Genomic DNA, 12,929 nt, shown 5'->3' with positions numbered 1-12,929 from the left:
TCAGTTGTGGTTATGTGTTATAGAGCACAGGGCAGGCAGGCACCTTACCATTACCCAAGGAACACTGTTCTTTGTGCTTTTCTGTTTTGCCTTTGTCTACTGTGGCTGATGCATATAACCTACAAATGTCACAGGATATAGACAGTATTTGGGTGGTGTGTTTTACTAACCCTGATCTTATTTATTGCACAGAAAACATGTAATAGTGAAAATCGGCTATGTAAGATGGGAAAAGTAGAACAAGAAGCCACAAAGCCTCATTTAATACTACCATATTACCGTTTTCAGATGTTTAATTCTGATAATGACCAAAGAACATTTCACCAGGTTGTTTTTAATGTTGAACTATTAAACAAGACAATACACATTAGATAAAGTTTATTGTAACTGTGATGGTTACATTGACAATCAAGTTGACAAGATCTAGAATCACCTTGGAGACAGATCACTGGGCACGCCTGCAAAAGGGTCTTTAGACTAGGCTAAGTAAGGTGGAAGACCCACACTAACTCTAGGCAGACCCATCCCATGGGTAGGGGTTCTAGACTATATGAAAAGCAGAAAGCTAGCCAGGCACAGGCATCTTTCCCTTCCTGCCTGTGGATGTGATGTGACCGGTTGCCTTCATTTTCTGCCATTGTGACTTCCCAACCACCTTGGCCTGTGCACTGGAACTGTGAGCGAAAACCCTGCTCTTTTGAGTTGCTTTGTCCTGGTTTTAACAATACACACAACTAATGCAGAATCCTTCTATGTACTTTATTTGGCATTAGAAATCTAACTGGAGTATTTTAAGGCTAGGATACAATCTGAGCTGTCATAAAAGTCAGGTGTTAGTGCAAACCAACTCTATCAGTGATGAAAGGATCCAGGAGAAGAACAGGACGTAACGTGACTGAAATGTACACATGATGTCTTCTGCAAGGGCAATGCAAATGCCCCTAAGCTATCAAATTGTGACACTAAAAAGAATCATGATGAAAAAGGCAGAAAATTTCAAATATATTTCAAAATATATTTCTAGTACCACCCTCCCTTAATTTACCTCAAAATTAAAAGAGTTTATCAGGAATATAATTCTGATAGCAAACCACAATTAAATTATATAGACATGCAAAAAGTATGTTTTACATTTGTATTAATTTAAATATCAGTATAAATATCTTCGGATATACTTCATAGAAAGGTGTGTCCATAAGGTTTCCATGATGTGCTCAGGCACAGGTAAGCAAGCTGTCGATTACCTGACCTATTGGGGAGCCTACGTGCAATGGGGTGCCAGGTGACAGATGCCTCTTCTCTTCCACACAGTGAGGTGCTGGGCAGGGCCACAGATAAAGAGTGGGAGACAACCTTGAGATTGCATCAGATAGTTTTGCTGTATGTGTAAGCAATCTGTTTCCAACACAACCTTCTCCAAGAAATGCTGTACAATTTTTAAACTGAGCTTCTGTAAAATTGTCTTTTGGCCTTTTGAAGAAAAACAAAACAAACCAAAAAACCTTCAATGTCTTCTTCCCAGTTTTATGACCAAATATCCTGCAGGTATCGTTTCTCTTGCTTTAAGGTTGCCAGGGTCTTCATTGCTTCTAGTTTGTCAATTCCAGCTTCTTTGCTTATGATTTCTACAAGGGTGTCATTCACATCCTTAGCCATGTTCTTGGCATCTCTAGAAAACAAATAGCATACTTTACAAGACAGAAATTTGTTTTTCATCAAATCCTCTTTAATTAATGACATTCCTAGTTTTCTCTGACACTGCCATTTTGTTTTCCACAGATATCCAACGTCACTTACACACCAAGACCTCACCCCTAAATAGAGCTGACCACACAGTTCCATCCTACAATCCTCCCTAGGCGGCGGTGTTCCCAGAGCAGCCTACAGCTTCAGCCCAGGAGGGAGCTGGGCTCTGGCTCATGTGCCTGGCTTCTCCCTGCCATCGCTCCCACCCCTCCAAAAGCACATAGTAGACCCACACACCCTAATACTTCCAAGTCGTTCACATGAAGTGACAGAGCCCTTCCCTGAGGACAGATCTTAGCTTTTGAGGGCAGGGGAGGCACCACTCTTGTGTCACTGTCCCTTGCTAGGTCCATGTTAAGCACCACTGCTTCTGAGGTCGGGGAGTTGACCTCATTTCTCTTTGTACCTCCCAGTGCTCGAACAGTGCAAAGCACTCAGCAGTTGCTCCAGTGTTTGGATAAAGAAACTGAAAAAGAGGAGTGGAACACGGCCTATCCAGTCAGTTTCCCCCTAAGTAGCTGTGTCATCTGTCTTAATCCTCGTCTTTCCCTCAACCATTTATCCCCATAGCCTGACCCCCAGTCAAACCTACAGGTCCTCTTTGCTTTCACCTCACTTGACTCTTGAGTTGGCTTTGGACAGGTCCTTCCTCATTCAGTGTCCCCTGCTCCCTGACTGCACTTGTGACTGGGGAGGTGACTCTGAGCTTTCATCTCAGCACACTCCACTAATGCTCTACAGGACAGTAAAGACTTAGTGCCTGGGAGAGGCTATCGCAGGAGGACTTAAGAGTCTGGAGACACCAGTGATATCTCCATGTTCCCAATCACCAGTCACTGTAGAATCTGTGTGAGTAGCTGCACCTGCTTCTTACAAGTCTGACACTTCAGCCAAAATGCCCTCCTCCAACATGAATGTCAAGAACTTCAACAAGAGCTAAATGAAAGCATAAACCAACACAGTGCCTGAATTTCTGCAGTGCTCTTTAGCTGACAGCCAGAAGCTATTAGATCATGAGATCATCTAGACAGCCAAAACCAGCTTTTAAAAGCTAAAATTAAACTGGGTGTGGTAGCACACAACTGTAATTCTAGCACTCGGAGCGGCAGAAACAGGAGGATCTCTGTGATTTGAGGGCAGCCTGGTCTACAAAGTGAATCCAGGACAGCCAATGATACCCCCTGTCTCAAAAAACCAAAAGCTAAAACTATAAACAAAATTAAAGGAAGGCAGGCAGTATGTCCCAAGGTAAGTGTGACTAGCAAGTGCCATTCCATCTGTTCTGCTGTGACATCACACAGTCATGGCCAACATTTCATCTGCATCACAGTTAAAAGAGGGAAGGGCTTGGCTGAAGACGGTAAATGCTCAGCATGTTTTAGGGTAAATTTCTTATTTCAAAATTTCCTTATCTAGCTGAAAGTTTAAGAGTTGAGTTTTAAAAATTTTTATTGTCCACAAGGTGCCGCCTTTGAGTTTCTGCGACAGAAACTGCCAGAGCACACACAGAGTTTAGTGACAGTGCAAGTGACTCCTGCCTTCTGCCTGTTTGTCCACCACAAACTTTGCCCTAGAGTAAAAGGACTCTAACCTGATATACATTCTCAGAGTCAAACCCTACTTCCCTCTTGCTGACTCAATGCTGCAAATCACAAATTCTACACAACAAACTTGAAGTGATTAAGGTTCTCATATGAATTTTCAGGTGCTAAAAAGATGTACCCAAAGCAAAGCATTCCCTGAAGCAACAGTCAGCATGAGCCACTGCTTTCTTGCAAAGAAATCCTGGCTATTAACTATACTGAATTGTTCACTGTGCATGATGTATGTGAAAACAAAACCACAGTTATGTGATTCCTGGCCCCTCAGTCCATCAACAGTAGCAGCAGCTCTGTGTTCCTGTCTGGCCACATACCCACACAGGTAGATGTAGCCATTCTCTCGCAGGAGGAGCCTGGCCACCTGCTGGCTGTGCCGATGGAGGTTGTCTTGCACATACTTTGGAGGGTCCTCCTCCTCCTTGGGTGTGTTATCTCTGGAGAAGGAGACCTTCAGGTGAGTCAAGACCCCAGTCTTGACGAAATGCCTGAGCTCTTCCCTGCAATGTAATACGGCATGGTCAGGGAGAGGTGGTGGTTTAAAGATGACAAGGTCTGCAGGTTACAACTGTCCAATCACAAAGAAACACTCTGTACCTGAACAAATAGTCTCTGTCCTTATGTCTACAGCCAAAAAACAGCCACATTGCTCCAAAATTTCCACCTGGGTGTTGTTCTTGGAGTTTCTCTCTAATGCAGAAAGGAAATGTTTGATATAGTGAGCACAGAATCAAGTATCTTTTATCAGGAAATAGCATCAACAAACAGGTCTGTAAAATTCATCGTTACATTGTTCCAATTGACTCATTTAAAATATCATCATTTGCTTTGCTTGAATACTGTCTGGGTTTTCATGCTACAGCACTAAGGTCTGACCCTGGGCTCTTGTTTCCTGAGCAGATGTTCCACTTGAATGACACAGCAGCCCTCTAGACTGAAAAATGCTGTTTCCTTTCCCCACAGTGACAAATCACTACAGCACCTGATAGTAGGTAGGAACTTTTTAAGATAAAAATTTTACAGCCAACATTCAATTACTTAAACATAAAATGTGTGATTCTGTTTCTGTCTGTGATGACACGGAGCACATTCCCTCACTGAACACACACCTGTGCTGGAGGAAGCCGACAAAGGGGGCTATGCCAGTTCCTGGACCCACCATTATGATGGGGGCGGAAAGGTCATCTGGTAAGTGGAAAGAATTTGTTGCTCGAGGAGAGATAAGTATCTGGAATGTTGAAACAGCTTTGGTGAGTTTAAAGGAAAACCTAGGCAAGCACACAAGAGCAGATAAGCAAGACAATCTGTGTGAGGTTGCATACCTGCCATCCCCCCAGAGAAGAATCTTTAGGTTAACAGCAGCATCAGACCTCTAAAGCATGATCACGTCTCAGACTACAGAGGAAGATGGAAGAGTCTGTTTCCTAAGTGTCTTTACTGAGCACAACTGGAGAGAGAGCCACGTTCCCTTGAGTCTGTGGCCCCCTGGGATGTTCCCCATGGCCCAGTAGATGACGCACACTCACAAGCATATGGACAGCACTGATGGAACTCAGTCAGTTAAATAAATGAACGAATGAATACATAAATAAGGACATGAAGTTGATGTTGGGATGGAGATGTGATTGGGGGATGTCCTGAGGGGTGCTGGAGTTGGGGGTGGAGAGTGGCTATAATCAAAATAAATTGTAAAGAATAAATGTTGCAAAGCATGAAAAAGTTTTAAAATTGGCAGAGAAAATAGCACGGCCCCACTGCCACCCCTCTGGTGTTCTGGGCTCATCACTGGCCCCACCGTCAATACCAGTCACAGAAAAGGCATTATTTTCTACAGACTAGATAAGCAACAGCAGCTTGCCAAATGCCTGCAAGTTTAAGATGTGAGTACACTGTTCTTCAGGTGAGAACTGAAATCACACCATCTCAGTACCTTAGGAGCCAGGGCTGCACCACTGTCTGCATGCGAAGCTTCTGTATTTGGCTGAAGAAATGGAGCAGCCAATGTGGCCAGCCAGCCTGTGCAGACCCCCTTCCGCTGCGTGGCTGCTGTGGTGTTAGACGGAAACTCTATGATGTTAAACACGAGACGAAGCTTGTCTGGATGGACTAAGCTGGAGCTGCAAAGACACAGGCAAGCCTGGATGTCTCTTTCTTACCATACTGGGCATAGGGGCCTCATCTACCTTGCCACTACCCTAGATAAGAGCCATCTTAACCCTTGCCTCCCTTCAATATTTCAGTAATTCTGTAGAAAGTGAGAAGTTGCAAGGCTCTTTCTTCGAGACTAACCACTCAGTATTTACCTGACTGATTTTATTATCATGAAATGACAAGGAACAAATACACTGGATATTATTTATTTAGCCAACAGATTTGAAAGTAGATAAAGAAAACACAAAGTTCAGAATCACCAGGAGACACTTTCATGAACCTCAACCTAAGTTCTGCTGTATGCTAACAATGTGAGAAATGCAGGAGTTCTCACTTACACAGCACTTGCTGCACTGTCACTGAGGGACAGGCCTGCTGGGAAAGTCAGGGGCGGGGCATTGGACGGTCTAGGCCAGCACTCACTCATGCTCCATAGCTGAACCTCCCTGTCAGGCCCTCAGCTACCCAGGGATGGTGAGAATAGAGCCTACTGCCTTAAACAGGGGAACACTGGATGGTCAGGTCCATCTGGACCTTCACTGTGAATGGCACAAGACAGAGGTTTTGGGGCTCTTCAGACTGCACCATGCTCTCCAAAGCAAGGGAGTTTGCAGCAACTGGCCCTGTCACTAGAGAGCTGGAAGCTCAGGTCCCAGGACTTTGGAGCTTCATATTATGCTAGTTAAGTATTCATACCTTGCACATGAGTATGGGCGAGGCTGGAGTTTAGGCAGGTGCTCTAGAAAAAAACCAAAAAAACAAAAAAACAAACAATTCACTCAGGTCTACTGAAATATGAACAGAAGAAAATTCAGGTTTTCACTCAACTTTCTTATTTAGAATATTCAAAATGGCAACTTCTCACTTTAAGTATTTCACTAGTATATAATACAGTGATACACTGCTCAACTCTGAGGTCAGAACCCATGGTGGTCTCAGGGTAAGGGTAGGAACAACAGAGCATGAACAGACTACAGTCAACAGACCCACGGCTCTCATGTATGTAAGGACCACCTGCAGGGACATGTGCCAGAGTTTTCAGAGGGAAATAAAGTCAAGGCCTCATAAATATCAAAGACAGACTTTAGGAAAAACCTAGGAGGATATGCTTTTCCTTCTTGTGTTTATATACTTAATAAAGCCTATGCACACAGTGGGAGACATTCTCAAAGCAACTCCCTTAGAATCCCAGAGGTTTCAAAATGCACAGTGACTTGTATAAAAGCAACACATACAATCCATATTTAATTATCTGCTTACAAAGTTTGTAGTTTTTGTGAATAACATGCTATTTCTTAGTTATTTGGGCAAAACTTTGAAATATTCCTTCTAAAACAGCTTTTAGTAAAGCAGATAAACAAAGTTTATTATAGGGTTCATTTCAAGTTTTAGATGTTTTAATTTTTCTTAAAGAAAAAAAATTAGATTTTGTAGGTCCCAATGACTCCCTGCAGTCCCTAACTTTTATTTGGCCAGGCAGCAGTCTCTACCATCTCCATAATCCCACTGAGCCAGAAAGCACCAGCCAGCTGGCTTAGGCAGAATGGGGCAAGCCCACATAGATTTTTTTTTTTTTTTTTAACCCACATTTGGGAGGAAGATGAGAGAAAAGAACACTAAGAAATCACGGGGAGAGAAAGCATGACTGCATGACTAGCTGTTCCCTGCACAGGCCTCGAAAGTATTCCTGATGGCTTACCAAGAGGACTACACGCTTTCATGCCATATGTGTGAATGCTAACATCTGGCCCTGAGCCACCACAGGAAAGCAAATGCAGGAACATAAGCAAGGCTACAGGATCCTACAGAGTGCTCATGACCACCACTCCAGGAAACAGTGCCAGCCCCCCGAGTCAGCTACCTGTGCCCTGGGTGTGCCAAACTGTATTACAAAGGCCACTTTTGCTCCTGAACACCTTGCTTCTGAATGCACACAGAGGATCTATTTCTGCATTCTACCCAGAGCACATGTTTCATTCAATTATATCATATGCTCACTGGCTTTGGTGAAAATCATTCTTCCTCTCTGAATATCCACTGTTTGATTTCATTTCATTCAAATGACCTCACTGAAAAAAACAAACTAAAAAGATGGTAAATTCTAAGTTAAAAAAAAAATGGATAAGTTAATAGAGAAAAATGATAGTGACAATAACTGAAAGAAAAACAGGAAAAAACAAAAAAATCAAAACATGTGGAAGAGGGACTCCAACTTCTAGAATGGTGCCCAGACGTCACTAGAACCTGAAAACAAAATACAAGATGGGCTCCTACCTACTCGTAGCCACCAGCCTGATTTAGCTTCTTCCACATTGTGTCTGCATAGACTTCACAGGGAGGCCTGGGCAGACAGCCCATCTCCTTTACAGCAGAGGCTCACCTGACAATGCATGAAGAATGGGGGCTGCGGAAGGAGCAACTCACCAAGCAGGAGGCTGAGCGGAGGCTGGCAGGATGGGAAGGCAAGGAGGAGGTCTAGCAGGCAGACACTGGCGTCCCGGATGAAACGGTTGTAATCAGCTGCTCCCTGTTTACTGCACAGCTCCTGTAGCCTCCGCTTTTCAGTAGCACTGCTGGTACATTCCACAAGGGCACGCAAAAATGCCTGAGGAAAGACATCAGCTATGAGCTACCCTATGGTTAGGGTTAGCTTTGTGAGTTCTCAGTTACACGGTGAGATCTTGTCTCAAATGAATAAATGAATGAATGACTGATCAAAGACATGAAAGAGAAAGAACAAGCTCAAATAGCAAAAACAAAAACAAAACAACACTGCAAGGTTTTAAATAAAATGCTACTCCACAAACATTTCAAACACGTGTGCAAAGACTATCACAGTACAAATATTTCTGCTCATGCATTATTTTTCCCCATAGAAAATCTAGAAACAGCCCAAATATTCATGATCAAATCAAGAAATTATGGTGCATCCATTAAAATAAAAACATAAGACTGGGGGGTCTTTCTACACCAGAACATGCAGACTAGATGTCTTGCTGTGGAACAGGAATTATACATTAAACACCAAGGATGTAATAATAAATCTTTTACTTCCTATGCCCATCCATATAGATATTTTAATATAGCATATTTTGTATAGTTACTTTTACATAAACTTTGTAAAATTAAAACAATTGGTAAAGTTAAAACAAAACTGAATTAATTAAACTTAAGAAGACGTTCTCATAAAAATGAATCATGTCTTAAGCCTTTCTTTCAGGTGGCTTGCTTCCCAAGACCAGCAGTACAGTAGGACACATTCACAAAGCAGAGTGGAAGTCTGTCTTTAATTACCACAATCTTTCTGCTTAGATAATTCAAGTCTAGTAAAGCAGTTTAGAAAACTGTATCCATTCAGAGGAATGTTTAGAAAAAAAGTCAGCTGCAAGCATTTTTTTAACTTTAAAAAATTTTTTTTATTAATTATACTTTATTTACTTTGTATCCCCCTGTAGTTCCCTCCTCCCCTCCCAATTCTTCCCTTCTTCCCCTTCTCCACGTATGTCCCCCCACCCCCCAAGTCCACTGATAGGGGAGGGCTTCTTTTCCTTCCTTCTGAACCTAGTCTGTTAGGTCTCATCAGGAGTGGCTGCACTGTCTTCTTCTGTGGCCTGGAAAGGCTGCTCCCCTCTCAGGGGGAGGTGATCAAAGAGCAGGCCAATCAGTTCATGTCAGAGACAGTCCTTGATCCCATTACTATGGAACCCACCTGGACACTGAACTGCCATGGGCTACATCTGTGCAGGGGTTCTAGGTTATCTCCATGCATGCTACTTGGTGGCATTTTAAGTACTGTTCCTTGTGTAATACTGACCTCTAGTGGCTCAGTCTATTAAAAAATTTCTCTAAACATCAATAGACACTGCCAAACCCTTCCATTTCTCAGACTTTCCATTCAGCAGTGACCAAGCAGCACTACACAGAGGCTCTGTAGTAACAGTAGGTGATGGCGAGGGTGTGAGATCCTGCACTCTCTCAGAGAGTTCTGTCATGGAGTGAAGCGGGCACTGTGCACTGGACAGGTCAGGCTGCAACCTGGCACTATGTGACCCTAATGTCAGGTGAAGAGGCAACTGAGGAGACCCATTTTCACAGGAGACTGTAAAGATACATCTGAACATGGTGCCAGATACCAGGCTTATCTAAAAGACATAAACAGAGCTCTGCCCATCTTCAGAGTTACTCAGAGAAGACAAAGAGAAATACCTTTTTAGGAACTGCTCGTATTTCAAGACACCAGGTGAGAATGAACTTAAGAGAACGTCCCTCAGGTACATGCTGCGGAACGGCAGCTCCTTGAGGCAGAAAGAGTGTTAGGCCAGAGGAAAGACATGACCACAAATACATTTTTAAAACACGCTTTGCATTCACCAAAATACAGCTGGCTGCAACACTTTGCACTTTATGCTACTATGTGTGCACTTTATGCTACTGTTGCTTATGGTAATGTTCAAGCAACAACTTGCTGAAATAAATATGTCAGGACAAAACAGCCACTTTACAAAAGTAAAAGAATGATGAATTCAAAATGTACCAAATAAAATTATCTAAAATTAAATAACAAAATGGCAAAAGATGTCTGTGTTCCATTAAAATGAGAACTAACTTCAGTGGCTGGAGAGACAGCTCAATTAGTAAGCATGCTAGCTGTTTTTCCAGAGGACTCCAGCTCAGTTCCCAGAACCCACATGCCTGTAACTCTTGTTCTAGGGGATCCAGTACCCTTTGCTGGCCTTAACCATGTACCAGCACAATATGGTATAGACACACACACACACACACACACACACACACACACACACACACCACCAACCCAAAAATAAAAATAACTCTCTGAAAAGTAGGAATTTTAGGACTAAATAAGCTCAAGATTATATGCAAGTAATATTAATACTTTAAATAATAAACAACTTCTTTTATTTAGAGAAAATTATTTTTCCATAATAAAATATTACTATGAGAAGTAAACATGACAGGAATTTTACATGAAGGCTCTAGGCTCCTTTCATACCCACACTGTCCAATACACATAAGTTCCATCACCACACTACTCATTAATGTGAGAACAGCACCAGGAACCTGTCAGCACAAGGGTCTGTTTGTGCTTAGTGTGTGCGTGTTTGTGTGTATGCACATACCCCACGTGGCTGAGCTGGCATGTCCAGCACGCATCCTACCTTTCTTCTTAGTGTCCGTCTTAATTTTCAAGACGACACAGTGCACTTGTTTATCAGCCAGCTGCAGCCTTTGAAGCAGGCTTTGTACTTCTGAATCATTGTTTGGACAGATCACATTGAAGGAATCTCCAGGTTGATGGGAAAACTCTGTTTTCTAGAGAAGGACCAAGGTAAAATAGAAAAAAATCCTGTGCATTAAAAAGCTTAAGGTATAAAGTAACAAAAGATATTTTTGTTATGGCTACTTAAGTGCAGAAACTCACAAACCAATACTAATCAAAACCAAGATCCAATCCAATTAGTCAAACAAACCCACTTTTTATTAGTAGTTACTTCAGAAAAGACTGTGTGTGTATGTGTGTGTGTGTGTGAATGTGGGAGGTGGGTGAAGGGCATGCTGGGTGTGCTGGTGCACACCTTTGATCCTATTGCTTGGGAGCCAGAGGCCCTCAGGTCTCCTAAATTCTGAGAGCAGCTTGGTCTACAGAGTGAGACATAATCTTAAAGAAAAAACAAAAACATGCCAGGATCAGATAAAGCTCTAACCAGTAAGTCTGCAGATCCCCAGAATCCACACAGATGCTGTCGGGATATGTGCCCACCTGAAAATCCAGCCTCGGAAGGTGGAGACAGGGCATGCCCGCCCAACAGCAAGCCACTTAAAGAGGTCAGTGGTACTGGAGAGCTCCGGCTTTGACTGAGAGACCCTGGCTCAATGAATGAGATGGAAGAGTATTCCAGGAAGATTCTTGTAAAACTAACTTTTATTTCACCAGATGTAATCTTGGCGTCTTACTAACTTTTATTTCACCAGATGTAATCTTGGTGTCTTACTGCCTCCGTCTGGCTAGTGTAGGCCTAGTCCTGGTAGCTTCTAGCCTCCGTACAAGCTAATCTAGGCCTATAATGTTTTCATCCTGAGACTTACTGATGAATAAGCTCACCCATTCTAGCCTTTTTCTGAATTGCTAACTTTCTCACTTACACACACACAATACCCCTAGGCTTAAGCTTGTCATTTCTGTTTTTCTATCAAGAAGCTCTTCTTAACCTTCAGACAACTTGAAGTGCTCTGATTTCTCTCAAAACCCAACCCAACAGAGGAATTTTACTTTAGAACGTGGTTGTTCTGGCAAGGGATCACATCCAAAGACCTTCTAGGTCTATGTGATCCAGCTGGCAAGAGATCATATCCAAAGATCTTCTATGTTTGTATGATCCAGCTGAAATAAAAAACGCCTTTAGTTCAGGAGACAGAGGAAAGTAGATCTGAGTTCAAGACTAGCCTGGTATAGAGCAAGTTTCAGGTAAGGAAAAGCTTAGGTTGAGGTATGGTGGTACACGCCTTTAATCCCAAGCAATGAAGGTAAAGTTCATTTGTAGAAGGAAGCACCCATGTTTGAAAGTGATGTCTACTGAGTGGCAGAAATGATGATGAATTAGAGAAGACTTGACAGGCTAGGATACGTCCAACTCTCACGAGAAGAGAGAGGAAAAGGAAGCTACTTAAGGAGCAATGAGAGAAAGAAAGGAGGCAGTTTTACCAGGAAAATAATGGAGAGACATGCTGCAGAGAGAGATAGAGATAGAGATAGAGATAGAGAGAGAACTCAGGTGAAGACCGAATGAGTCAGAGAAGGAGCAGGAACCAGATTAGAGGAGATTGTTAGTTTGAGGCCAAGCAGAACAATTCATAGACCATACTGAATATGTCTGCTGGAAGAGGAATTTGAGCCAGAACAGCTGAGTTGAACCAGCCAGGCCAGAGCTCAGAAGCAGTAAGTCTCAGAGGCTGAAAACATTCCAGGCTTAGGTTAGCGACAGAGGCAGTAAGCCCCCCCAGACAACAACTGAACCAGACAAATAAAAGTTAATATTTTACAACCCACTTAATTTCTTGGGACATTCTTCAAGAAAGGGCTGAATCAGTGACTAAAGGGTCCTTCATGGCATGAGCAGATGCATTTGGCCTCATGAATGGAGTTCAAATGACTATGCACAGCCCCTTGACACCACAGGCAAATGTCCTCTTATTATCATTTTTCTGGACAGGTTCCAAAACTTTTCAGATTATCTAAAGAATCAGAACTACTGCTCTGAGAAGTTAACGCTTTCCTGACTATGGAGCCTGAACTTTATTTCTGCCTCGCTGTTTGATCTTAGGGGAACAGCTTTCTTTTGTTGGCCTGTCACAGGTGAAATGCCATCTGGACTCCATGTACCTTAGGATCAGGCAACAGTGCCTCACTCTGCCATG

At 42.7% G+C, this 12,929-nt stretch overlaps 1 protein-coding gene across 2 annotated transcripts in view; it reads right to left on the bottom strand.

Annotated features, from left to right (window-relative positions):
* Positions 1–363: 363 nt before the first annotated feature.
* The window catches only part of Mtrr (5-methyltetrahydrofolate-homocysteine methyltransferase reductase), a 22,837-nt gene continuing 10,271 nt past the window's right edge, over positions 364–12,929 (bottom strand). For both annotated transcript variants that reach the window (XM_021641276.2, XM_021641277.2), the window contains exons 7-15: positions 10,673–10,826; positions 9,702–9,790; positions 7,920–8,100; positions 6,192–6,234; positions 5,275–5,461; positions 4,454–4,572; positions 3,942–4,034; positions 3,662–3,844; positions 364–1,669 (exon numbers count right to left, since the gene is read on the bottom strand). In XM_021641276.2, coding sequence (XP_021496951.1) covers positions 1,525–1,669; positions 3,662–3,844; positions 3,942–4,034; positions 4,454–4,572; positions 5,275–5,461; positions 6,192–6,234; positions 7,920–8,100; positions 9,702–9,790; positions 10,673–10,826 — 1,194 coding nt within the window. In that variant the 3' untranslated portion in view covers positions 364–1,524. The remainder of the gene's footprint in view (positions 1,670–3,661; positions 3,845–3,941; positions 4,035–4,453; positions 4,573–5,274; positions 5,462–6,191; positions 6,235–7,919; positions 8,101–9,701; positions 9,791–10,672; positions 10,827–12,929) is intronic.

This window comes from Meriones unguiculatus, chromosome 3, assembly GCF_030254825.1.
Source record: "Meriones unguiculatus strain TT.TT164.6M chromosome 3, Bangor_MerUng_6.1, whole genome shotgun sequence".
In the NCBI taxonomy this organism is placed as follows: Eukaryota; Metazoa; Chordata; class Mammalia; order Rodentia; family Muridae; genus Meriones; species Meriones unguiculatus.
Note: the sequence above shows the minus strand (reverse complement) of the source record. Positions and strands in the feature narration are given on the sequence as shown.